Source organism: Thalassophryne amazonica, chromosome 4, assembly GCF_902500255.1.
Source record: "Thalassophryne amazonica chromosome 4, fThaAma1.1, whole genome shotgun sequence".
In the NCBI taxonomy this organism is placed as follows: domain Eukaryota; kingdom Metazoa; phylum Chordata; class Actinopteri; order Batrachoidiformes; family Batrachoididae; genus Thalassophryne; species Thalassophryne amazonica.
Genome location: NC_047106.1, coordinates 103,240,261 through 103,266,649, shown reverse-complemented (window position 1 = coordinate 103,266,649; position 26,389 = coordinate 103,240,261). Strand labels below are relative to the sequence as shown.

Sequence of the window (26,389 nt, the reverse complement as noted above, 5' to 3'; positions counted from 1 at the left end):
CAAAAGTGGCAGCTACAGACCACTGTAAATATCCACATGGGTATAACTGTCCTCCATGTTTGACTCTTTGATGTTGCTGTCATGATGATCATCACTTCCTGGCACCATGGTATTGCTGCTGGAGGCTGTTCCTGAGGTCACTGATGGGATTTTGTAGCTGGGGTTGATGGGGTTTAAAAGGGGGGTTGTCCATGTGAGTGACAGCTGAGCTAACAGGATCAGTCAACTCAAGCTCATTCATGGCTGCAGCCTGGTGAAGTGTGGACATCCACTTGGCCTTCTCCAGCTACTGGGTTCCAGAACATTGAGGCAACTGGGTGATGCATCATGCACAGAAGAATGTGCCCTATATCATCGTTTCTATTTTTTATGAAACTGCAACATAGAAAAATCAATGAAAAGTTTACTTTCCCTGCAACAAAATGAGCCCACTAACAACAGTCTTTCATACCATAAGCCTCATAAAAAATAATAAAATATGTATTTTTTAATACACTAAAAACTCATAATATATTCCAGGTTAAAAAGCAGCTTCCTTACATCCTGATGATGTTACTTCTGTCTATATTTAAAGTCCTTCACTGTACATTTACAGTAAGATGGCAGTGGATTTGATTCATGGGTTGGTGGCCCAATTAGCTTTTATTTAGCAACTGCAAAGGCAGGTTTCCTACGGGTTAAATAATTATGTAGTTTTCTCTGGGCCCCTCCCCAATCGGACCGGGAGTGACATGTTTAGCCGCATGTTCTCCTTGAATTGCTGGCTGTCTGAGTGGTGTCCAAAAAATGAGGTGGGCTTCATAGATAATTGGCAAAGCTTCTGGGGAAAACCTGGTCTTGTTAGGAGAGACGGCATCCATCCCACTTTGGATGGAGCAGCTCTCATTTCTAGAAATCTGGCCAATTTTCTTAAATCCTCCAAACCGTGACTATCCAGGGTTGGGACCAGGAAGCAGAGTTGTAGTCTTACACACCTCTCTGCAGCTTCTCTCCCCCTGCCATCCCCTCATTACCCCATCCCCGTAGAGACGGTGCCTGCTCCCAGACTACCAATAACCAGCAAAAATCTATTTAAGCATAAAAATTCAAAAAGAAAAAATAATATAGCACCTTCAACTGCACCACAGACTAAAACAGTTAAATGTGGTCTATTAAACATTAGGTCTCTCTCTTCTAAGTCCCTGTTGGTAAATGATATAATAATTGATCAACATATTGATTTATTCTGCCTAACAGAAACCTGGTTACAGCAGGATGAATTTGTTAGTTTAAATGAGTTAACACCCCCGAGTCACACTAACTGTCAGAATGCTCGTAGCACGGGCCGGGGCGGAGGATTAGCAGCAATCTTCCACTCCAGCTTATTAATTAATCAAAAACCCAGACAGAGCTTTAATTCATTTGAAAGCTTGTCTCTTAGTCCTGTCCATCCAAATTGGAAGTCCCAAAAACCAGTTTTATTTGTTATTATCTATCGTCCACCTGGTCGTTACTGTGAGTTTCTCTGTGAATTTTCAGACCTTTTGTCTGACTTAGTGCTTAGCTCAGATAAGATAATTATAGTGGGCGATTTTAACATCCACACAGATGCTGAGAATGACAGCCTCAACACTGCATTTAATCTATTATTAGACTCTATTGGCTTTGCTCAAAAAGTAAATGAGTCCACCCACCACTTTAATCATATCTTAGATCTTGTTCTGACTTATGGTATGGAAATAGAAGACTTAACAGTATTCCCTGAAAACTCCCTTCTGTCTGATCATTTCTTAATAACATTTACATTTACTCTGATGGACTACCCAGCAGTAGGGAATAAGTTTCATTACACTAGAAGTCTTTCAGAAAGCGCTGTAACTAGGTTTAAGGATATGATTCCTTCTTTATGTTCTCTAATGCCATATACCAACACAGTGCAGAGTAGCTACCTAAACTCTGTAAGGGAGATAGAGTATCTCGTCAATAGTTTTACATCCTCATTGAAGACAACTTTGGATGCTGTAGCTCCTCTGAAAAAGAGAGCTTTAAATCAGAAGTGTCTGACTCCGTGGTATAACTCACAAACTCGTAGCTTAAAGCAGATAACCCGTAAGTTGGAGAGGAAATGGCGTCTCACTAATTTAGAAGATCTTCACTTAGCCTGGAAAAAGAGTCTGTTGCTCTATAAAAAAGCCCTCCGTAAAGCTAGGACATCTTTCTACTCATCACTAATTGAAGAAAATAAGAACAACCCCAGGTTTCTTTTCAGCACTGTAGCCAGGCTGACAAAGAGTCAGAGCTCTATTGAGCTGAGTATTCCATTAACTTTAACTAGTAATGACTTCATGACTTTCTTTGCTAACAAAATTTTAACTATTAGAGAAAAAATTACTCATAACCATCCCAAAGACGTATCGTTATCTTTGGCTGCTTTCAGTGATGCCGGTATTTGGTTAGACTCTTTCTCTCCGATTGTTCTGTCTGAGTTATTTTCATTAGTTACTTCATCCAAACCATCAACATGTTTATTAGACCCCATTCCTACCAGGCTGCTCAAGGAAGCCCTACCATTATTTAATGCTTCGATCTTAAATATGATCAATCTATCTTTGTTAGTTGGCTATGTACCACAGGCTTTTAAGGTGGCAGTAATTAAACCATTACTTAAAAAGCCATCACTTGACCCAGCTATCTTAGCTAATTATAGGCCAATCTCCAACCTTCCTTTTCTCTCAAAAATTCTTGAAAGGGTAGTTGTAAAACAGCTAACTGATCATCTGCAGAGGAATGGTCTATTTGAAGAGTTTCAGTCAGGTTTTAGAATTCATCATAGTACAGAAACAGCATTAGTGAAGGTTACAAATGATCTTCTTATGGCCTCGGACAGTGGACTCATCTCTGTGCTTGTTCTGTTAGACCTCAGTGCTGCTTTTGATACTGTTGACCATAAAATTTTATTACAGAGATTAGAGCATGCCATAGGTATTAAAGGCACTGCGCTGCGGTGGTTTGAATCATATTTGTCTAATAGATTACAATTTGTTCATGTAAATGGGGAATCTTCTTCACAGACTAAAGTTAATTATGGAGTTCCACAAGGTTCTGTGCTAGGACCAATTTTATTCACTTTATATATGCTTCCCTTAGGCAGTATTATTAGACGGTATTGCTTAAATTTTCATTGTTACGCAGATGATACCCAGCTTTATCTATCCATGAAGCCAGAGGACACACACCAATTAGCTAAACTGCAGGATTGTCTTACAGACATAAAGACATGGATGACCTCTAATTTCCTGCTTTTAAACTCAGATAAAACTGAAGTTATTGTACTTGGCCCCACAAATCTTAGAAACATGGTGTCTAACCAGATCCTTACTCTGGATGGCATTACCCTGACCTCTAGTAATACTGTGAGAAATCTTGGAGTCATTTTTGATCAGGATATGTCATTCAAAGCGCATATTAAACAAATATGTAGGACTGCTTTTTTGCATTTACGCAATATCTCTAAAATTAGAAAGGTCTTGTCTCAGAGTGATGCTGAAAAACTAATTCATGCATTTATTTCCTCTAGGCTGGACTATTGTAATTCATTATTATCAGGTTGTCCTAAAAGTTCCCTAAAAAGCCTTCAGTTAATTCAAAATGCCGCAGCTAGAGTACTGACGGGGACTGGAAGGAGAGAGCATATCTCACCCATATTGGCCTCTCTTCATTGGCTTCCTGTTAATTCTAGAATAGAATTTAAAATTCTTCTTCTTACTTATAAGGTTTTGAATAATCAGGTCCCATCTTATCTTAGGGACCTCGTAGTACCATATCACCCCAATAGAGCGCTTCGCTCTCAGACTGCAGGCTTACTTGTAGTTCCTAGGGTTTGTAAGAGTAGAATGGGAGGCAGAGCCTTCAGCTTTCAGGCTCCTCTCCTGTGGAACCAGCTCCCAATTCAGATCAGGGAGACAGACACCCTCTCTACTTTTAAGATTAGGCTTAAAACTTTCCTTTTTGCTAAAGCTTATAGTTAGGGCTGGATCAGGTGACCCTGAACCATCCCTTAGTTATGCTGCTATAGACGTAGACTGCTGGGGGGTTCCCATGATGCACTGTTTCTTTCTCTTTTTGCTCTGTATGCACCACTCTGCATTTAATCATTAGTGATCGATCTCTGCTCCCCTCCACAGCATGTCTTTTTCCTGGTTCTCTCCCTCAGCCCCAACCAGTCCCAGCAGAAGACTGCCCCTCCCTGAGCCTGGTTCTGCTGGAGGTTTCTTCCTGTTAAAAGGGAGTTTTTCCTTCCCACTGTAGCCAAGTGCTTGCTCACAGGGGGTCGTTTTGACCGTTGGGGTTTTACATAATTATTGTATGGCCTTGCCTTACAATATAAAGCGCCTTGGGGCAACTGTTTGTTGTAATTTGGCGCTATATAAAAAAAAATTGATTGATTGATTGATTGATTATCAAATACAGAGCTGCCAACCATCCCGCATTCGGCAGGATTTACCCCCGTGTCCTGCATGAGTGTGTGTGGGATGCCCATTAGTCCCACAGTTGTGTTGGTCCAGGCACGTCCCCAGACCCCTCTAGTTAAGCCCTGGTCCCACCGAATAATAAAGGCATGAATAATGAGCCACATATAGATTTGTCAGAAATTTCAGTGACTATTTGAATAATGAGCCACATATATGATGATCTTCTGAAGGAATTGCAGGAAACAGATTTTAAAAAAGGCTACAAGAGCTTTCTCAGAGTGGAACCTGCTCTGTTTGCAGGTAGCCTGTCCTATCCTTGTAGCCGCCAGATACTCTAACAGCCTCGTATTCACCACTAACATGCCTCTAACATCCTCGTTTGTCCTCGTACACAACTTGCCCCGCGCTAATTTCACAAAATTTTGAACATTCTTGGAATTAGCGCCACACTCAGAAATGAGCCTCGTTAGAGCCACTGTTCTCCCACATTTCTTAACTTAACTACACTCATACCAAAAAAAAAAAAAAAAAACCATAACACGCTATGTGGCTCATTATTCATCGTTCATTATTCGGTATGAACAGGGCTTTACGCTTTGGGCTGTTGGCACTCGCTGCCACGCATGGGTGTCCTGCATTGTGATGTCAAATGTTGGCAGATGTTTAAATGATGGTTCCCTGAGACAACTAAACAGCTGTGTGTAAAGGCCCCCTGACACGAGCATGCCTTTGACTCATGCACTAGCACGACCTGTGTCGTGCTGGAGAGTAAACTCGTCTTTAACGGGTGCAGACAGGATGCGAGAGGGGCGCCGGGAATTTTGAAATGTTAAAAAATCTTTCATGCAAAAATGTTGTGCTACATGGCGCGATCTAATCGCCAGAACGATGTGCAGCTCGTCAAGTGGCGTAAAGAAGTGAAGAGAGCAAGTGGTGACGTCAGTGGATCACATCAGAGCGCAGCTCATCTGAACAATTATAACAAGATGTTAAATCTTTCAAAAACACACTTTAACAGCTGCACACAAGAAGGAAAAAACACACAACTGTTTTACCAAGCCATGACAAATAATTACCTTTATAGATGGCTCAAAATGCTTTCTGCAGCTTGTTAGGCACGTGCATGCGCTCGCAAGAACAGCTGAAGCTGAAGTGATCCTCTGTGATTCAGGAACTGATTACAGCCATTTTCAAAGGCCAATTTGCAGAGAAAATGATTAATACGACACAAAATAATTATTTTATATACTGTATTTTCCGGACTATAAGTCGCACCGGAGTATAAGTCGCACCAGCCACTTTATCCATTATAAAGAAAAATAAACCATAAATAAGTCGGACCGGAGTATAAGTCGCACCAGCCACTTTATCATTATAAAGAAAAATAAACCATAAATAAGTTGCACTGGACTATAAGTCCCATGGACATACAGGTATGTTAACTTAACATGAAAAGTTCAGATGATAATATTGTGACGGCTACCGTTTTCAGATGCATATTTCACCAGTCGTAACTTACAATCTGCAGAGTATGATTTTCTTTTTGGTGGCATTTTTTCGGGCCTTCTCCGTTGTCTTGTTAAGTTATCAGTAACGTTGAAATTTTTATTTTTCTATGGTAGTCAGAAGTCGCAGGAACAGTCACACAAGCCTTGAGTGCCCTCTCGTGAGCTGCATTTTACCTACAGATATGTTTGTATTTTGCGGACCACATTGCGAGCCGAACCATGCAGCACCTACCTGCGCAGCTCATGACCACCCAGCGTTGTCGATCCAGCTCCTTCCAAGTGCAGACGCTAATCCTCCGCCGTCGCTCAGTGCTCCCATGCAGCTCTCAGCGTCAACTCTGCTCACACTGATATCCAAGGGTTGAAGCTGTTTTGTTAGCCGTCCCGGAATAAACACCATGTTCGTCTGCTTCAAACGCTATTCACAATCTTCGACGCCAGCTCCTTCCAAGTGCACACACTAATCCTCCGCCGTCGCTCACCCGGTGCTCCCACGCAGCTCTCAGCGTCAATTTAAACACTCTGCTCACACTGATATCCAAGGGTTGAAGCTGTTTTGTTAGCCGTCCCGGAATAAACACCATGTTTGTCTGCTTCAAACGCTATTCACAATCTTCGACGCCAGCTCCTTCCAAGTGCACACACTAATCCTCCGCCGTCGCTCACCTGGTGCTCCCACGCAGCTCTCAGCATCAACTTAAACACTCTGCTCACACTGATATCCAAGGGTTGAAGCTGTTTTGTTCGCCATGCCGGAATAACAGCAAGCACCGTATTCGTCAGCTTCACACGCTGTGGGTGAGGTGAGGAATACGCGTCCAACGTTCTGTTCTCTGATTGGTTATCGCGACCAGCGTGACTTATAGGACGGCCGCCATACTACAGTGTCCATGATGCATTGCATTTCCTTTTCTGGTGGCCATTTTAAAACATAGATCGACTCTGTCACGTAAAATTGTTTTGTTACAGTAAATTAATTGAGATCCTACCGGTATATTTTTCATTTATAAGTCGCACCGGAGTATAGGTCGCACCCCCGGCCAAAACATGTAAAAAAGTGCGACTTGTAGTCCGGAAAATACGGTACACAGCGTCCAGCGTAGAGCGCATGGCAGCTGGTAGAACAAAGAATGGTGTCTAGCTGGGAACATCATCACGACGACGTGCATGCTACTGCGTGAATCAAAGACATGCTCATGTCAGGGAGCCTTAAGGAGAAAAAAAACAAAACAAAAGGCTTTAAAAAACAAGTGTGTGTTGGTGTTTTTCCAATGTGTGAAAATGATGTAAGTTTGCATTTGTTTTTATGTTTTTGTTGGGAAGTGTTGCAAAATTCGCTTTTGGTACAACATTGTCTACTGTCCAAATGCGAGAATACTTTTTTCAATTTGTTCAATAGTTCCAAGTCTTTTTGCAATTATCCACTTTACCCAAGAGATAGATTGCTTTATTCATGAACTATCCATTTCAAAAAATGTGAAACTTAAAACAAAATGCAATGTTCAGCTAAATATTTTAGTGATTTTGTCATTGTTGAACCTGTTGAAATGTTTTCTGTTGGAACAGTAAATAACTCCTTTATTACATATTCAAGCCTCTACTTTTTGGTATTTCTTTTAGGTACTTTTTGGTATTACTTTTAAGCATTTCATTGATGCATACTGCTCAGAAAAGCTTCATAGGCCATAAAGGGTTGAGTGTATCTGTCACTCAGCTTACACCTGCAAGGTGAAAGTCGTGTAGCAGTAGTGTGCATACAATTTGCTGAGAGGAAGCTCCTCTGAACAAACAGTAAACATGACAGCTAACACTAGACAGGCCAAACGTGAGCAGAGACTTATGAGAATTGAGCGAGCTGCAAGACAGGACAAAGAGGGGAGTGTGACGTTCAGCAGCTGGTTCCGTGACCTGCTCGACTTCCCCTGTCCATGAATCAATGCAGCTTGTCCTTGAGCCATTATTCATATGAACCCGTTTGTGGGTTTCCTGGACACTTGCACATCGCACAACCACCTCAACAAATGGCAGAGAGAAAAGACTTGTCTCTCAGCCAGCGCCTGCAATCGATGGCTTTTCATCTTCTAATCAGCTTCTGACCTGAGAGATGGCAGTCAGGCCCACGAGCCGCACAGGATTACAAAGTTAATAATCATCAAGTGTCAGCTCTCACACCGAGCATCCCGATGGCTGCCTTAATCATTTCTGGGATTGTACAAAGCATGCAACTATTTGAAAAGAATCTGAGCTTGTATTCTATTCTCCTTTTCCCACAGGCCTACGGGCCAGGTGGTGTCTTTGCTGAGTGTTGTTGAAGAGAAAAAAGAAAAGGGCAGCTTTTAATACACTTTTCTGATTGTCTTCTGCCGCAGTCCACTCCTCCTGAATACAAAAGGGGGCAGTCAATATCATACAGCATGGAAGCAGCTGGACTTTTTTTAATATCTCTCCCGCCTCTCGAGTCCTGCCTTTGAGTCCGATCAATGCCATAGTCTGTGAGATATGGCATGCTACAAGGGAAGTCCAGCGCCAGTGTTAGATTTATGAGAAAATATTGGTGAGGACGGAGCTCCGATCTGAAAAGCCTTTCTGAGGGTTAGCTGTGGAAGGTGTATCTGAGGTCCTAGTTGTTAATAAGACATGGCTCAAAGAGACAGCAAAAAGGCTGAGGTCAGAGAGGAGTGCTGGAGTCAAATGTAATATGAATCATGGGAGAACATAACTTGGGGGTTTCCACATCCAATGTGCAAACAAGAGAGAAATTAGGAGGTCAGGCAGGAGTAAGTGTGGGGGTGTAGGAGCACTGCTTCCCTGGTCATTCACTTATCTTCTTCAGTGATCATATTTATAGCAGTGTGCAAAGAAGCACGCCGGTAGTTTTGTTCAGTAGAGTGTCATTTGAAAAAAATTGGGCAATGTCTACAAAAATTTACATTAAAAAATAGACAATGTCTATTTTCTTGAAGAAAGCAATTTATGTTGTGAGGTTCATAAGTTGTGGGGCATTCACACAGTTTTTGTAATTTTACCTCTGTACATCACGATAATGGACCTGAACACTGTCATGTTTTAGTGTTTGGGTTTAATCTCCTTGTACTTATACCCGTAGTATTATTCTTTGTGTTATCACTATTCTCCATGTTTTCTGGTTTATTTTCCCTCATAGAAAACAATCTCAATCTCTGGCATATTACAATTCATGTGTTTCATTATTTCTCTGGCCTCTTCATTGACATCCTTTCTCCTTCTCTCTGTTGCTGGTCTCTGGCTCCCTTTAGGTTCCTCTGTCTGCCTGTCTGCACTACATGGCCTCGGATGTTTTCAATGAGTAATTTCCATAGCTGACTCCATCATTTTTGGTTTCTAGAGTGGGACTACCAATTTATAGGCTGGGGTTAATTTCTCAGTGTGTTCTTCAAGCTACCTCTCTGTGTGCATAGACATGTTACTGGCATTGTTCCTGTCTCACCAGCTGTAAATGGATACTGGCCCTGGCTGAGACAATAACCTGCAATGGACAGCCTTCCTATCCAGGGGGGATCATATTTGGGGCTTAACAAAGGTCCAATGGGCCTCAGGACCTGTATAGGACTTACTTTTTCATCTTCTGAAAATGGAAGGAGTGTGTATAAAAAATACCTGTAATTCTGTAATGGTTAATGAAATGCTTTTGTTAAATACCTTGAAATAAAGTTGAGAATACACACTACAAACACATCCTGAACATTTTATCACAATTTTAAGTCCATTTTGCACAGAGGCAAAACTACAACAATTACAAAAAAATGGGACTGTCAAAACACTACTGCACCCGACTATACCTTTTACAAAAAGAAAAATGTGATTACTTTTTAGTTTTACAGAACAATGGATGATTCTACAAAGATAAGAAATAATAGTCACAGAATAATAAAATAATAACATCTTGTAGTTATTAGTAGGGAATGACATGTTTAGCCGCATGTTCTCCTTGAATTGCTGGCTGTCTGAGTGGTGTCCAAAAAATGAGGTGGGCTTCATAGATAATTGGCAAAGCTTCTGGGGAAAACCTGGTCTTGTTAGGAGAGACGGCATCCATCCCACTTTGGATGGAGCAGCTCTCATTTCTAGAAATCTGGCCAATTTTCTTAAATCCTCCAAACCGTGACTATCCAGGGTTGGGACCAGGAAGCAGAGTTGTAGTCTTACACACCTCTCTGCAGCTTCTCTCCCCCTGCCATCCCCTCATTACCCCATCCCCGTAGAGACGGTGCCTGCTCCCAGACTACCAATAACCAGCAAAAATCTATTTAAGCATAAAAATTCAAAAAGAAAAAATAATATAGCACCTTCAACTGCACCACAGACTAAAACAGTTAAATGTGGTCTATTAAACATTAGGTCTCTCTCTTCTAAGTCCCTGTTGGTAAATGATATAATAATTGATCAACATATTGATTTATTCTGCCTAACAGAAACCTGGTTACAGCAGGATGAATTTGTTAGTTTAAATGAGTCAACACCCCCGAGTCACACTAACTGTCAGAATGCTCGTAGCACGGGCCGGGGCGGAGGATTAGCAGCAATCTTCCATTCCAGCTTATTAATTAATCAAAAACCCAGACAGAGCTTTAATTCATTTGAAAGCTTGTCTCTTAGTCCTGTCCATCCAAATTGGAAGTCCCAAAAACCAGTTTTATTTGTTATTATCTATCGTCCACCTGGTCGTTACTGTGAGTTTCTCTGTGAATTTTCAGACCTTTTGTCTGACTTAGTGCTTAGCTCAGATAAGATAATTATAGTGGGCGATTTTAACATCCACACAGATGCTGAGAATGACAGCCTCAACACTGCATTTAATCTATTATTAGACTCTATTGGCTTTGCTCAAAAAGTAAATGAGTCCACCCACCACTTTAATCATATCTTAGATCTTGTTCTGACTTATGGTATGGAAATAGAAGACTTAACAGTATTCCCTGAAAACTCCCTTCTGTCTGATCATTTCTTAATAACATTTACATTTACTCTGATGGACTACCCAGCAGTAGGGAATAAGTTTCATTACACTAGAAGTCTTTCAGAAAGCGCTGTAACTAGGTTTAAGGATATGATTCCTTCTTTATGTTCTCTAATGCCATATAACAACACAGTGCAGAGTAGCTACCTAAACTCTGTAAGGGAGATAGAGTATCTCGTCAATAGTTTTACATCCTCATTGAAGACAACTTTGGATGCTGTAGCTCCTCTGAAAAAGAGAGCTTTAAATCAGAAGTGTCTGACTCCGTGGTATAACTCACAAACTCGTAGCTTAAAGCAGATAACCCGTAAGTTGGAGAGGAAATGGCGTCTCACTAATTTAGAAGATCTTCACTTAGCCTGGAAAAAGAGTCTGTTGCTCTATAAAAAAGCCCTCTGTAAAGCTAGGACATCTTTCTACTCATCACTAATTGAAGAAAATAAGAACAACCCCAGGTTTCTTTTCAGCACTGTAGCCAGGCTGACAAAGAGTCAGAGCTCTATTGAGCTGAGTATTCCATTAACTTTAACTAGTAATGACTTCATGACTTTCTTTGCTAACAAAATTTTAACTATTAGAGAAAAAATTACTCATAACCATCCCAAAGACGTATCGTTATCTTTGGCTGCTTTCAGTGATGCCGGTATTTGGTTAGACTCTTTCTCTCCGATTGTTCTGTCTGAGTTATTTTCATTAGTTACTTCATCCAAACCATCAACATGTTTATTAGACCCCATTCCTACCAGGCTGCTCAAGGAAGCCCTACCATTATTTAATGCTTCGATCTTAAATATGATCAATCTATCTTTGTTAGTTGGCTATGTACCACAGGCTTTTAAGGTGGCAGTAATTAAACCATTACTTAAAAAGCCATCACTTGACCCAGCTATCTTAGCTAATTATAGGCCAATCTCCAACCTTCCTTTTCTCTCAAAAATTCTTGAAAGGGTAGTTGTAAAACAGCTAACTGATCATCTGCAGAGGAATGGTCTATTTGAAGAGTTTCAGTCAGGTTTTAGAATTCATCATAGTACAGAAACAGCATTAGTGAAGGTTACAAATGATCTTCTTATGGCCTCGGACAGTGGACTCATCTCTGTGCTTGTTCTGTTAGACCTCAGTGCTGCTTTTGATACTGTTGGCCATAAAATTTTATTACACAGATTAGAGCATGCCATAGGTATTAAAGGCACTGCGCTGCGGTGGTTTGAATCATATTTGTCTAATAGATTACAATTTGTTCATGTAAATGGGGAATCTTCTTCACAGACTAAAGTTAATTATGGAGTTCCACAAGGTTCTGTGCTAGGACCAATTTTATTCACTTTATATATGCTTCCCTTAGGCAGTATTATTAGACGGTATTGCTTAAATTTTCATTGTTACGCAGATGATACCCAGCTTTATCTATCCATGAAGCCAGAGGACACACACCAATTAGCTAAACTGCAGGATTGTCTTACAGACATAAAGACATGGATGACCTCTAATTTCCTGCTTTTAAACTCAGATAAAACTGAAGTTATTGTACTTGGCCCCACAAATCTTAGAAACATGGTGTCTAACCAGATCCTTACTCTGGATGGCATTACCCTGACCTCTAGTAATACTGTGAGAAATCTTGGAGTCATTTTTGATCAGGATATGTCATTCAAAGCGCATATTAAACAAATATGTAGGACTGCTTTTTTGCATTTACGCAATATCTCTAAAATCAGAAAGGTCTTGTCTCAGAGTGATGCTGAAAAACTAATTCATGCATTTATTTCCTCTAGGCTGGACTATTGTAATTCATTATTATCAGGTTGTCCTAAAAGTTCCCTAAAAAGCCTTCAGTTAATTCAAAATGCTGCAGCTAGAGTACTGACGGGGACTAGAAGGAGAGAGCATATCTCACCCATATTGGCCTCTCTTCATTGGCTTCCTGTTAATTCTAGAATAGAATTTAAAATTCTTCTTCTTACTTATAAGGTTTTGAATAATCAGGTCCCATCTTATCTTAGGGACCTCGTAGTACCATATCACCCCAATAGAGCGCTTTGCTCTCAGACTGCAGGCTTACTTGTAGTTCCTAGGGTTTGTAAGAGTAGAATGGGAGGCAGAGCCTTCAGCTTTCAGGCTCCTCTCCTGTGGAACCAGCTCCCAATTCAGATCAGGGAGACAGACACCCTCTCTACTGTTAAGATTAGGCTTAAAACTTTCCTTTTTGCTAAAGCTTATAGTTAGGGCTGGATCAGGTGACCCTGAACCATCCCTTAGTTATGCTGCTATAGACGTAGACTGCTGGGGGGTTCCCATGATGCACTGTTTCTTTCTCTTTTTGCTCTGTATGCACCACTCTGCATTTAATCATTAGTGATTGATCTCTGCTCCCCTCCACAGCATGTCTTTTTCCTGGTTCTCTCCCTCAGCCCCAACCAGTCCCAGCAGAGGACTGCCCCTCCCTGAGCCTGGTTCTGCTGGAGGTTTCTTCCTGTTAAAAGGGAGTTTTTCCTTCCCACTGTAGCCAAGTGCTTGCTCACAGGGGGTCGTTTTGACCGTTGGGGTTTTACATAATTATTGTATGGCCTTGCCTTACAATATAAAGCGCCTTGGGGCAACTGTTTGTTGTGATTTGGCGCTATATAAAAAAACTGATTGATTGAAATTGATTGATTGTAAAACTAAGGGCGCATCTCGATAAACCACCAGCAATACGATACATACAGCGATACATGACGATACTGATGATACGATGCAATATGATTCACCCCTGTTCCCAATTCAATGTGATTTGATATGTATTTGATGACGGTTCAGTTCCTCACAATGCGATATAATGCGATTTGGTGCGATTCAACATGATGCAAAGAAATTATAGCAAAAATTTAAATAGAAAATAAGAAGCTGCATTTCAGTATGGTACTATGGTATTCTTCTTCTTCTTCTGATTCTGCTAGAGGCAGAGGATTTGTTTTACTCCTTATAAGCAGCAAATTTACCAGATTCAACATTACGGAACAGGAATCAGTTCCCTCATATGTGGAACCTGCTTCATCACAAAGTAAGAACTTAAACAGTAAACAGTAAGACAACATCACTCTCAATGAGTGACTTAAAGTGAGTCACTCGCTGACAGAGTACCGCCTTGGCAAAAGTAATTTGACATACTTTTCTCACCAGAGTTTTGCTGGAGCTCGCTTGAGAGTCTGAGGAATATCCGAGTTGCGCAGCGGCGGCCATATGGTTTAGCAGCACACCGTTCTTTACAAACGACCTGTGTATTGTGAAGTTTCCCATCTTTTTTAAAATAACCAAAGTATCTTCAAATGCCTGATTTAAATGTTTTAGGTGTGTCAAAAATCTCAAACTGCTCGCGGACCTCCATTTTGTTGTGGCAGAAATGTGCTTTCTGGCTTCTGCCTGTGTTCAAAACAAAACGCGAAGCAGGGATTCATTCATTGTGTCTTGGAAAAAAATTGACGCAAAGACACAGCGAGCGATGCGATCACGATTTCACCTGTCAATTGAATCGATGCACACTTGCATCATGCATGTTTGTATCTAGATACCGATTCGTATCGATTAATCTCCACGTGCCTATTGTCCACCCAAAGAATTCAGGTTTAAAAAGAAAGGGTTGTCACAAGACAGGTTTTTGTTGTTGTTTTTTGTCTTCAGTGATTAACACTAAATTATAAATGATTATGAAGGAAAATTTTTTTTTTTTTCATGCATAAGAATTCTGCACAGTATTGTTTTCCATGTTTTCCAGCAATGTTGAATGCATAGATATTTTATTGTGATCTGCATTATGACGTAGAGGTACTTCAAGTATTGTAGTCCACAAAAGGAACAAAAAATATGACATTCGGTGTGCAACAAAGACAGTTTGCGCCTTTTCTTTTCCTGCCCTCTTTGAAATTTGATTAGACCACCTCCCCTTACCTATCACCTTAGCACTGGCCTTCTAGATGACAGGCGGGGCATGTGGAGTGGGGGTGGGACAAAGGACAGGGGAGGCAATAACCACCAAATGAAAAACAATCCATTCAGATCAAATGCAATCAGCAGCAGCACTGATGGACAGATGGAGCTACGGAACTGTCAGTCCGACCCTGACTGCTCAAACAAAGACGGACGAGAGAGGGAGGAACATGAGAGGAGAGAGGGCGGAGGAGATCCCTCCAAAGGGAGGGGCAGAGGATGGAGAAGATACAAAGAAGATGGCTGGAGGAGGGAGGTGGATTTTCTGCAGTGATATAGCTGGTCTGTCTCCCAGTGAGCTGGATATTAAATCTCCCTGTCAAGTGCTTCCAACACTCAAGGACACCTGACACTACGAAGAGCGCCATCTGTGGTACAGCACATTGTGTGCACATACTCAAAGACAAATTTTAAAAAATGATAATGGTGAGGAATTGAAACTGTGAAACTGCTGAAACAATCGACTGCTCGTTTACTTTAGGTTTAAGCTTTTGAACCGACACTTCGCTCCCGTTGGTTCGTGTCCGGCTCCTCAGGATGAACTGGAGCACATGGATCAGGTTCACCAGTGTCTACCGTGGAGACACATCCTGGTATCAGTACAGCTCAGTCGGCACAGCTCCCTCGAGACAACTGCACTTCCCTTCTCTCCAACATGATCCTGGCCTCTAGCCGAACAGCTCAGTGCCGCTGCCGATGAGGAGTGATGCCATGTGTGCATGTGCATAAACGTGAAAGAAGACGATTAAAACTCTGGCTCACGACACATTTCCATCCATCTGAGGACACTCCATCATAGTAAACTGCACTTTTCTTCCCATAACTACAGAAGGTCTGGATGGACAGCCATTGAAACAAACTGGCCATCTGTGTGCTACTGCCATACATCAATCCAGCTACACATCTCTGTTTTTGCCTAGTGACACTGTAAAATCACAAACACATGGCAATGTAGTGTTTCTAAATTATAGATATTTTTGGTACCTGCACAAATTTTGCTGAGTAAAATTTACTCTGCTGGGATTTTGTCCCAGTCTAAACGGAGTAAAATATACTCTCCCACAGGGCTAAATCAACTCAACATAGTGTGAAATCAACTCTTATTGGAGTAAAACCGCTTTCATTGACTAGACGGTGTCGCCGACCGAACATCCGCCCTAAAACTTGGTCAGCCCAGCCGTCATGCATCATCAGCCGCGGTTCACGGATTAACACTAGAGCCCGACCGATATATCGGCCGGCCGATATTATCGCCCAATACAAGCCTTTTTAAAGTACTCACTATCGGCCAAAATTTTGCCAATAGAACGCTGACAATTTCTCATAAACAGAACAGTTACTGAAATAATGTTTGTGTCAGCAATGTAAAATGTCCTTGCACCGTTTATCCAGTAGATGGAGCTCTGACTCCATTCAACTGAGAGCTGCTTACACCCCTGCTTAAATGTGTTCATCACTGCTTAAATGTGTTCATCACTGGCCCCCGTAGTTCGCCGTTACACTGCACTGTTTGGCTGACAAAAGCATACAAGTTTATAAGGATGTTGTTTGTAAACTTTGCGATTACATTCACCCCACATTTCTCCCATTTCAGTTCAACTCAGTTTGATTAACTCAGTTTATGTAGTAATGTGTCAAATGTGCTTCATTGCGTCGGTCAGGCTTTTTATTAAGCCCACGTTGTGTAGACCTTATTTCTAGCATGAAAAACTTTTGTTTACTGCTAAGAGGTTGAAACATTCAGATTCACTGGTCGTCCGGAAGGGTTCTGGGAATTACTGCCGTTTGCCATAACCCTCTGGGGCCGACGCCATTGGATACGATGGCTGGGACCAAGCTTACTAAATTATAAATAACGTTTTAATGATATGAGATAGAAACTTACTTTTTTTTGCTGAAAAGTTAACTCCGCGGACTTTCGATCCACCGTCGGCCATCTTGGTTACACCTCATAGAAGATGTGTGATGACGTGCATAGTGTGAGTGTCCAATCGGAATTGGTTCTCTGTCACATGGTTTTCCAAAATCCAATCGTAGGGCAGATTTACCTCACGTGATATGGCAAAGATCTTTTTCAGGAGTGATATCTTACTAGCTGGCCCGTGTGAATAGCCCCCTAACTGCTCCAATTGCATTTTTGCATTTTTTGAACTTGAAAATTATTCTCTGTTATAAAGTTAATCAATATGAGGACAAAGCTTCAGCTTTTAGCTCATACCTTTTTTGTTAAGGGTCCAAAAAGAACATTTTATTCATAAAAAAAAAAATAATAATAATATCGGCTGATTTATCGGCTATCGGCAAATCAGCCGATTTATTGATCATCTGCATTTTTTCATCCAAATATTGATACGGCATCGGTCTCAAAAATCCATATCGGTCGGGCTCTAATTAACACCTCGTTTCTGTTTAAAACTGCACTCCAGTCATCATCTATCTCAGCAACAGATATCTGAAGCTTTTGTACAACAATCATTTCCACATAAATTCAGCATTATTTCATTAGATTAGGCAGAGGACGCAATCAGAGCACCACAGCTACACGGCTGCTAGCTGTTGCATTCAGTGACCATCCGTCATTTCAAAGCATCACAGATTAACACCCCGTTCCTGATTAAAACGGCCTTGTTTCTGCTTAAAACTGACTTTAGAATGATTTAAGAGGTTTTACCTTAATCTGATGGTTAATAATCACATTAATCCATTTGATCGCTTTGGGTGAAGACAGTCCATCCACAGAGCGGCTGTGTTCCGAAATGGCACCTGCGCAGTGGAGGCAGGACGGGGCGGGGGAACTGTTCGGTCGACGACACCAGTAGAGCTGATTTCACTCTACAATAGTGTTTTTTACTCTATTTAGACTGGGACCAAATGTTATCCCAGCAGAGTAAATTTTACTCAGCAAAATTTGCTGTGTGATGTACTACATTTCATGCACTAACACAGCAGTGGAACTAGTCTTGTAACAAAGATGTAGCATTGACGATCTACAGGCATAAAAGCTCTTCTAACATTTCCACACAGTAAAAATTAAGGGATTCTGAAACAAATACATGCAACAAGCAATGTGTGTGCTAACTATAGCCTTTAAATATGAAACGGTGTGATCCTAGGACATTCACTTATGGATGATTATGTTTCAGCTATGGCTGTCAAAGTAATTCATTAATTAAGATTAATTAATTACAGCATCAAGAATGGATAAATGTTTAAAATGTAGAATAATTGCAGTCCGATCCTTCTTGTTTTGATGTCACTGACTTGGTTTGTAAATAGTGTTTTTGAGAGCAATAACTGGTTTGGATGTGCATGCCTTTGAACACGTTTTAGCATGGTTTAAATAACAGCACCAGGCCAGAATTATTATTTTATCAATAGCACCAAGGAAAAACAACATTCTTAGCACATCCACAGTACATCGATTATCTTGTGTTGTTCTCTAACATGAGCAATAAAAGAGCCTTGTTATGTTTACTCCTGCTCAGCAACACATGTAGGTGAAATACCTGTTAAATACTTTTCATACCAAAGAAACATGCTTTAATAACTGTCATTGCTATATCTGCAATCATTAATTAACCACCACACAGAGCCCTTGCAGGTTTAAAACAGTGTAAAAACTGATCTTCCTCATGCAGATTTTAATGTTCAATGGGTAGATTTAAAAATGAAATGGTGTTGAATCAATAACATAATTTTTAAAGGGGTCATATTGTGCCAAATCACTTTATCTCTTTTACATTTTCAGGTTTGATATTTATGTTCAATATCTCCAATGTCCCACAATTATATGAGTGTTTCAGAGATAATCTCTGGATTAAGCAGAATTTATGACTCACTTGTTTAACACCTCTGTGGCATATGTAACAGAATAACTCAGCCCTCAATTCGTCAGTAATCAGATTAAAGTTACTTCTCCAAGTCACTGTGCGTTACTATTATTTTGCATTGGGGTCGATAGCAGCATAAACTCGGTCCGCGGGAAAGGGGTCGGGGTTCTATTGAACTGCCCACTTTAAGCGAGCTGTGAGCTTTTCGTCCGTGGTTTTCTGCAGCAGCTACGACTCATCCTCACCTCTTAAAGCACGGTGACAACATCACACCTGCACTGAGACATTTTTATGCTTTTTTCTCCTTTATTTAGAATTCTGAGCTGAGCCGCTCGTATCTGCTCGCTAAAAACAGCTGATCCTCCGCGACGCGTCAACAACTAACACTATTTTCCACTCAAATGCACCTAAACTCTCCTTCTGAGGACCACATGATGTGAAACACAATAAAACTTCTTACCTGTAAATTTGGTCATGTTTCTGCTAAATAAATGTTATCCATTCTTTGTGCTCAGACGCCAAAGCAGGGGGAGAATCCAGATGGAATGATAGATTAGAGGTAGATCTAACGATTAGATTAGATTAGATTATCAGTTGAACATTAATATCTTGTCTTTGTGGTGTATTCAATGAATATATAGATGAAGAGGATTTGCAAATCATTGTTTTCTGTTTTTATTTACATTTACACAACGTCCCAACTTCATTGGAATGGGGTTTTAGTAGAATATATGAAAAGTTTTGTCACCATCCACAGCCACATGTTGCATTGTTTAAATCCAGTTTTAGTTTCCTTTTCTTGTATATTTTATCCAGTACTGTTGTAGCAGTTTCGTCGGGTCTTAGTCTTGCCATCTCCAAAGAGTTGGTCTCTCATACACGCCTAAGTCAAGAGGTCAAGACTGAACTTTGGGACTCAACTGGACTAGACTTTACAGCACTGTAATCCAATACTTGTCCATGTAGAGGGCTGCATGTTTCATCCGGCAGTTGCTAGCTTGTTAGCTGGGCAGAGAGCAGTGTAGGATGTGTCCCATGTTCAGAAGGCAAACAATATGTGAATTGTTTGGAATTTTTGACAATTTATCCAATCCCAATGTAACAGTTGGTAATTTGTTTAACTGGTGCTGAAGTGAAGGCAGGTGACTCCACGAGCAATCCAGCAGTGGAAAACACACCTGTGAGATACTATGACAGTACTCCCAGAACGTTTTAAACTTTTACACATTTGAACTGTGTAACTACATTAAAACAACAACAACAAAATTAGGCTTCTTTATGTTAAAATTTTCTAAAATGATGCTCTATAAAATCAACTAATGAAATAAAATGACATAAATGAACAGGAAAATAAATGGTAAATGGACTGCATTTATATAGCGCTTTTCCATCTGCATCAGGACGCTCAAAGCGCTTTACAAATAATGGCTCACATTCACCCCGATGTGAGGGTGCTGCCATACAAGGGCTCAATACACACTGGGAGCAATAGGGGATTAAGAACCTTGCCCAAGGGCCCTAGTGATTTTCCAGTCTGGGATTTGAAACTAAGGATTGTCTGGTCTCAAGCCCAACGCCTTAACCACTAGACCATCACCTCCCCCATGATGAACTCATCCCATCTGCTGTTGATCAGTGAAATCACCTGTGGAGTTGGTGGTTACAAAGAAACCTGCACCCCCTTTGCCCTTTTCTGGAGTCAGACTGACACCTATGAATCAAAAGATGAATACATGAGCATTTCTAAATCACTGAATATGTCTAGGGCCAATCTTGTCTTTGCATCAGTCATTAAGAAATGCAAACGGCATGGTACTGTGTGGTAAATCTGTGTCAAGTAGGCTGTTCTCAAAAACTGAGTGACCATGCTGGAATTAGACAAGTGAGGGAAGCCAACAAGACACCCCATGACAACACTGAAGGAGTTCTAGGCTTCTATGGCTGTAATTGGAGAAATTGCGCATGGTGCAGCTTTGTCTCTTGCATCAATACTCACGCTTCATGGTTCAGAACACTCTGCATAAGTCATGATTTAGGTGTTATACTTTAAGGTATGCATACTTATACACGTCATTGTTCAGGTTTTAATTTCTATTTAATTATGCCATGTTGGAGAGACTAGTTTTCAATCAGAGTGTCATTTATTGTTTTTGAATTATTGTCTCAATCAGATGACTGGGATGGACTAATGTCCCTTTCAGATGAAGGTGGCAATTAACATGCATCAGTGACATCAGTCATGTAGGAAGTAGTGTTAGATATATTTGTGTGTTTATTGTTTCCCAATATTGATATTAAGGTAGTTATTTTACTTAGAATTATATTCTTAGTTTTTACTCTTATACTTATTTTTACTTTCCTCTGCTGGATGTGCATGGTGAACGGGATTGGCAAGTTCATACCATTTAAGACGAAGAGAGTTAGGTTACATTATAAATCATATATGTCCCTTTACTGCGCGGGTCCTGGGCAGGGGGTTGGACCTCCCTTGAATGCCCACAGGGACCAATAAGGAAAGGATTTTGCAAAATAAGGTCTGCCTTTGTCATGCCTATGAAATGTTTTATAAAAACTGTTTGTGTCCATTGTTTGAGATTTTGTAAGGGCGGATCTTGTCTGTGAGAGACGTTCTACAGAATCCAGGCTGATATTTTCACTGCAACTTTGAATAAATTTAAAAGTGTGGAATAGTTTGAGTTTGTACTTTGTGAGGGGCAGTGTTACAGAAAGAACCATGGGAAAAAAATAACAGTAGTAAGGGGGCAGAGTTTGCTACATCACAACTTGAAAAAAGCTGAGCGATCACCATCTTGGATTTGCCATCTGTAGAACCACAAAAAGCTTTAAAAAACAGCAGTTAGAATGACTCTCCCATCACTCTACTGGGAGAAGCTTTTTTCAGCTACTTTTTGGAGTGATGCCGAGCCGAGGGAGGACTGACGACTTGGTGGGGTATCAATCGAACATGACAGTGGGCAAAGCCCGCACGGAGGAGCCAGAGTTCATACCTCATCGCCGGGCAGAGCAGGCAGGCAGCCGGGATGATGGCACAGAAACGATTCAATCCGAAATTCCCCACTTTTGGATATATACAAACACCACTTTGACCAACCGAGCTTAGTTCTACAGCTTACTCAAGGTGAGAATATTTTTAAAAATAAAATGTGATGTTTATTGCACTGCTGAAGTTTTTAATCCTCAGCTAATGTTATCTTAGCCTTTTAGCACAGTGAGCTGAGTGAATGCTTAATTTGTAAATGGTATTATTTTTTTCCAAATAAAGCTACAGATTTTTTTTGTTACTCCTGTGACCACAAAATTCTCAACTTTAAATAACTTAGATTTTTTTGAGTGTTTTTCCAAGGTTTTTTTTTTTTTGTTGTTGTTGCTTTTTTTTAACTGTTTAATGTTTCTTTATATTATTTGTTATTTGTTATATTATTTGTCCCAATCAGGAACATTGCTGTGCAAGCAACCAAAATTCAGACGCACTTCAAAACTTTCAGTGATGAGCTGAACACCATGAATTCCAGTCAGACGAAACCATCTCTACTCTTCAAAATGGGACCAAGTGTCTTCAACAACTCCACCCAGAGGTCAAAGCTTCAGAAGGACACCTTCATCTGGTTAAATGTCCTGAGAATCCAGCAAACCAACCACCTGCTTCTATGCTTCTAAATAAAACAAAGGTGCTGTAAACCAGCCAACTATTTTATTTTATTTTATTTTTTTTTAAAAGCTTTGTCATTTTATATTTTAACAATAAATAAATGGATCATTAAAATTGTCCACAAATCAAAGTTAAGTCAAAAGACATTTGCACAGGTTAGAAGCCCTGTCCCTATTGTGAACAGTTTTAAAACATTCACAATCACTAGTCAAATTCATATTTTGGAAATGACTCTGTCCTGATCACAACATTAAAGGATATCACATACTCTGACGTAATTACAAGTTGAAATGACTCAATTAAAAAAAAAAAAAATGATTTCATCATGAAGTTTATGTCACAGAAATCCAACTTTACAATCACATTGCAGTCACTGATAAATTATCACCTGTTCCATTTATAATAAACATTTGTATTTATTTACAGTGTCTGTTTTTCTGGTTAAAATGAGATATGAATAATCTCTTATTTGTCTAAAAATAATGTCCAAGGTTCCTTATGTTAAACAATAAATCATCTAATATGAAATAAAAGGTAAGTTATGGATTAATTTACAGATGAAGAAAGGTTTTCTAAAGAATCTTTTTTTTTTTTTTTTTTTTTTTACTATTTAATTACAAGTGATCTAAACCTTTTTTTTTTTTACAGTAATCAGAAATTAATTTTGAGGTAAAAAAAGAAAAAAAAAGGATTTTCTTCAGAAAATTGCTGTGTATAAATGAGTAGTTCTGTGACCACATTTCTGCCACTGATCTGTATATAACAGTGTTTTATACAGATCAGTGGTTTCTGCAGTCTTCTGTGTTTTGGCCTGATGCCTTATTTCTATTGGACAGCGGAAAGCTATGTCACAGCGCACACTAGCGAAAGTTGGACTGGGTTGAACTTTGACCGTGGCAGCCTGATGACAAGCAGCAACGCATGCTCCTGGCGAAGCATCACTTTTATCTCGGGTTTGTGATGCCCCCACCTCTCATTGAAAATAATGCGTTTTCGACTGATTTGCGACGCTTCTGCCACGGCTGACGCTTCTGGTGTGAAAGCCCCCATAAGTCACTCCACTTCATGTACATTTTTGCTGTCCAAGCCCTACGCTGTACCAACACAGGAAATTTACATTAAAACAACAACAACAACACACACTCATCTTCAACTGCTTATCCAAGATCGGGTCACGGAGGGCTGGATCCTATCCCAGCAGTCACAGGGCATAAGGCGGGGTACACCCTGGGCAGGACGCCAGGGCCACATATAGACAAACACACACATTCACACGCACAGGCACACCTACGGACAATTTAAAGTTTTCAATTCACTTAACCTGCATGTCTTTGGCTGCTGGAGGAAGACGGAGCACCCGGAGAGAACCGATGCAAACACAGGGAGAACATGCAACTCCATGGTGCTCACAGCATGGCTTCTACACAGAAAGGCCACAGCTGAGAATTGATCCCATGACCTTCTCGCTGTGAGGCAACAGTGTAACCGCTAAGCCACCGTGTTGCCAACAACAACAACAAAACAAAAAAAAAACATGTGCAGCAGCAAATTTTATATTTCACTCCAGGACACAAGTTAAGAACTTCAACAATATACTTCTCATTCCACCGTCATTTAAAACCTTTTCTTGATAATTACCACCACAGTGCAAAATTTCAAGAATAAGTAAGATGTGACATAAGACCCCAAAAAATGAAAATGTTTTCTCTAAAATTATTTCTTCTCTTTTGCTTGCTTGTAGCAAAAGAGAGTGAAAATGAGGTGAAAGAAAAAAATGTTCTTGTGTTAGGTGGTACAAGGTCCATGATTGTTTCAGGGTCATTTTGTAATCTGTTTTTATTTGCTTCTCTGCTTGTCTTTTACTGTTTCATTTGAGTATATGTAGAAATGCTGCAATAACAAAAATCTTGTCCCAAATGACTTTAGACTTTCCACTTTTTCTTAAACTGTGACCCAATGAGTCAGTTTGCACTCTGTGACATGATCATGATGACTTTGGGTAAAAATGTCATGACAAAGAGAAAAGGAAGAAGTGTCTGCTTTCGCTGCATTCATAGAAAATCTTATCTGCAGAGTTGTATGATCTTGTAACAACTGTTAAACAAGCAGAAATCATGTTAACAACTGAAGGGGATGGATTCATTGTTTTATCGAGTTCACTGCAATTTACAGGGTACATACCTAAACTTTTCCCAAACCTAAGCCCAGGGAGAAAAGTAATAAAACAGATAACAGTCTTTAGAACAGGAGAAATGGGACAGTTCTTTTGTACACTATACATCATTGCAGACTTGCGGATTCCCTGAACGGCCTTGGGTACTGGATGGCAGACAACCAGTCCAGCCCCACCTCTTGAAAGCAACCATCTAGCTGCAATATCAAGTAGGGCCACATCCGCCCACTTGGCCTTCTAGCTGCTGGTGTCCTCATAAGGATCCTGCAAGTTGGATGATGCTCAGAGAAACACCCCACCCAAATATTGTAGTCGTCATCCTGTCACAATTGAGTAAAAATCTACAAAAACAGTGTTTGCAGTACGTTCAGAGTGCACAGTTCCTACAGGAGCTGCGTACTTATCAGGATCATCAGTTAATGTATTTACCGCTTGTGTAACAGTGTGTACCTTCGTTATAACCTTCACGCCGCTGGTTCCCAGGATGCCCTGCAGGGTGCTGTTTCTGCTTCTTAGGAGGCCTCCTGTGTACTGCTGCCATACTCATGTTGCTGTCTGTAGACACCGGGCTGCCAGGACGGTGGCCTGATGGGGCTATTTGGTATTTTCGTGCTGAGAAAACACAAATGTGTTTCTTAAAATTCTTGGGCATTGTGCAGCAGCATTTCTTGTGGATGTGCCGACACTAAACTTACCTGAAGCTCCTCCTACTTCCTGGCCCTCTGTGTTTGGATACTTGGGAAGCCTGATGCCTGAATACTCTGCAGCTGCTGCAACAGCTTGAGCAAAGTCGGCATCTGTGAAGAAGGATCCATCTGACGAGCTGACGGCGCTGGACCTCCCTGAAGAGACATTGTCCTCTTCAGAGGCTGATCCCCACCCATTGATCATAGAGCCGGTCACAGAGCTTTCCAGGTCGCCCATGCTGGATGCAGGCGTCTGTTCAAGCCCTCGCAGTAACAACCGTCGTGGATGCATCTGGGGGTGATGGGGGTGTGTGTGGGGGTGGGTGTGATGGTAGTGCATCTTGGCCACCTCTGCATCTGTGTCATCACCTTCCTCTTCCTCTTCTAGTATCTCCTCTTCCTCCTCCATACCGTCAGTGTCCAAGGCCAGTGGGCTGGAGATATATCCATACGTGTGAGGAGAGACTGGGCGGGGAGGGGGTGGGGGGCTCACAGTGTGGCGTCTACAAGAAGGGAAAAAAATTAATAAGAAGATTGGGTAAAGTGTGAATTGTAACAATTTGAGTGGATGTACGGCGCATCCATAAAGTATCACAGCGCTCACTTGTTCCACATTTTATGTTACAGCCTTATTCCAAAATGGAATAAGTTTTTTTTTTTTTTTCCACTCAATTTTTTCCTCACAACACCCCACAATGACAACATGGAAAAAATGTTTTTTTGGAAATTTTTGCAAATTTATATATACATATATAAATTTATATATACATATATATACATACAAGCCCCTAAGAAATCACATGTACATACGTATTTACACCCTTTCCTCAATACTTTGATGATGCCCCTTTGGTCGCAATTACAACCTCAAGTCTTCTTGAATATGATGTCACAAGCTTGGTGCACCTATCTTTGGGCAGTTTTGCCCATTCCTCTTTGTAGCACCTCTCAAGCTTCATCAGGTTGGATGGGGAGCGTCACTGCACAGCCATTCTCAGATCTCTCCAGGGAGTTCAATTGGATTCAGGTCTGGACTCTGGCTGAGCCACGCAAGGACATTCACAGAGTTGTCCTGAAACCACTCCTTTGATATCTTGGCTGTGTGCTTG

The 26,389-nt window shown here is 40.8% G+C and overlaps 1 protein-coding gene and 1 long non-coding RNA gene across 2 annotated transcripts in view; both read right to left on the bottom strand.

The window, feature by feature from the left end:
• The window catches only part of robo1 (roundabout, axon guidance receptor, homolog 1 (Drosophila)), a 516,486-nt gene that overhangs the window by 7,181 nt on the left and 482,916 nt on the right, over positions 1–26,389 (bottom strand). The window contains 2 exon segments of the mRNA XM_034168365.1: positions 25,045–25,206; positions 25,290–25,783. Coding sequence (XP_034024256.1) covers positions 25,045–25,206; positions 25,290–25,783 — 656 coding nt within the window.
• LOC117508578 lies at positions 1,029–20,720 on the bottom strand. Its single transcript, XR_004560130.1, has 4 exons — positions 20,632–20,720; positions 15,822–15,825; positions 8,612–8,621; positions 1,029–1,038 (listed from the first exon to the last, which is right to left on the bottom strand). It is a non-coding gene; the product is annotated as an uncharacterized LOC117508578 (long non-coding RNA).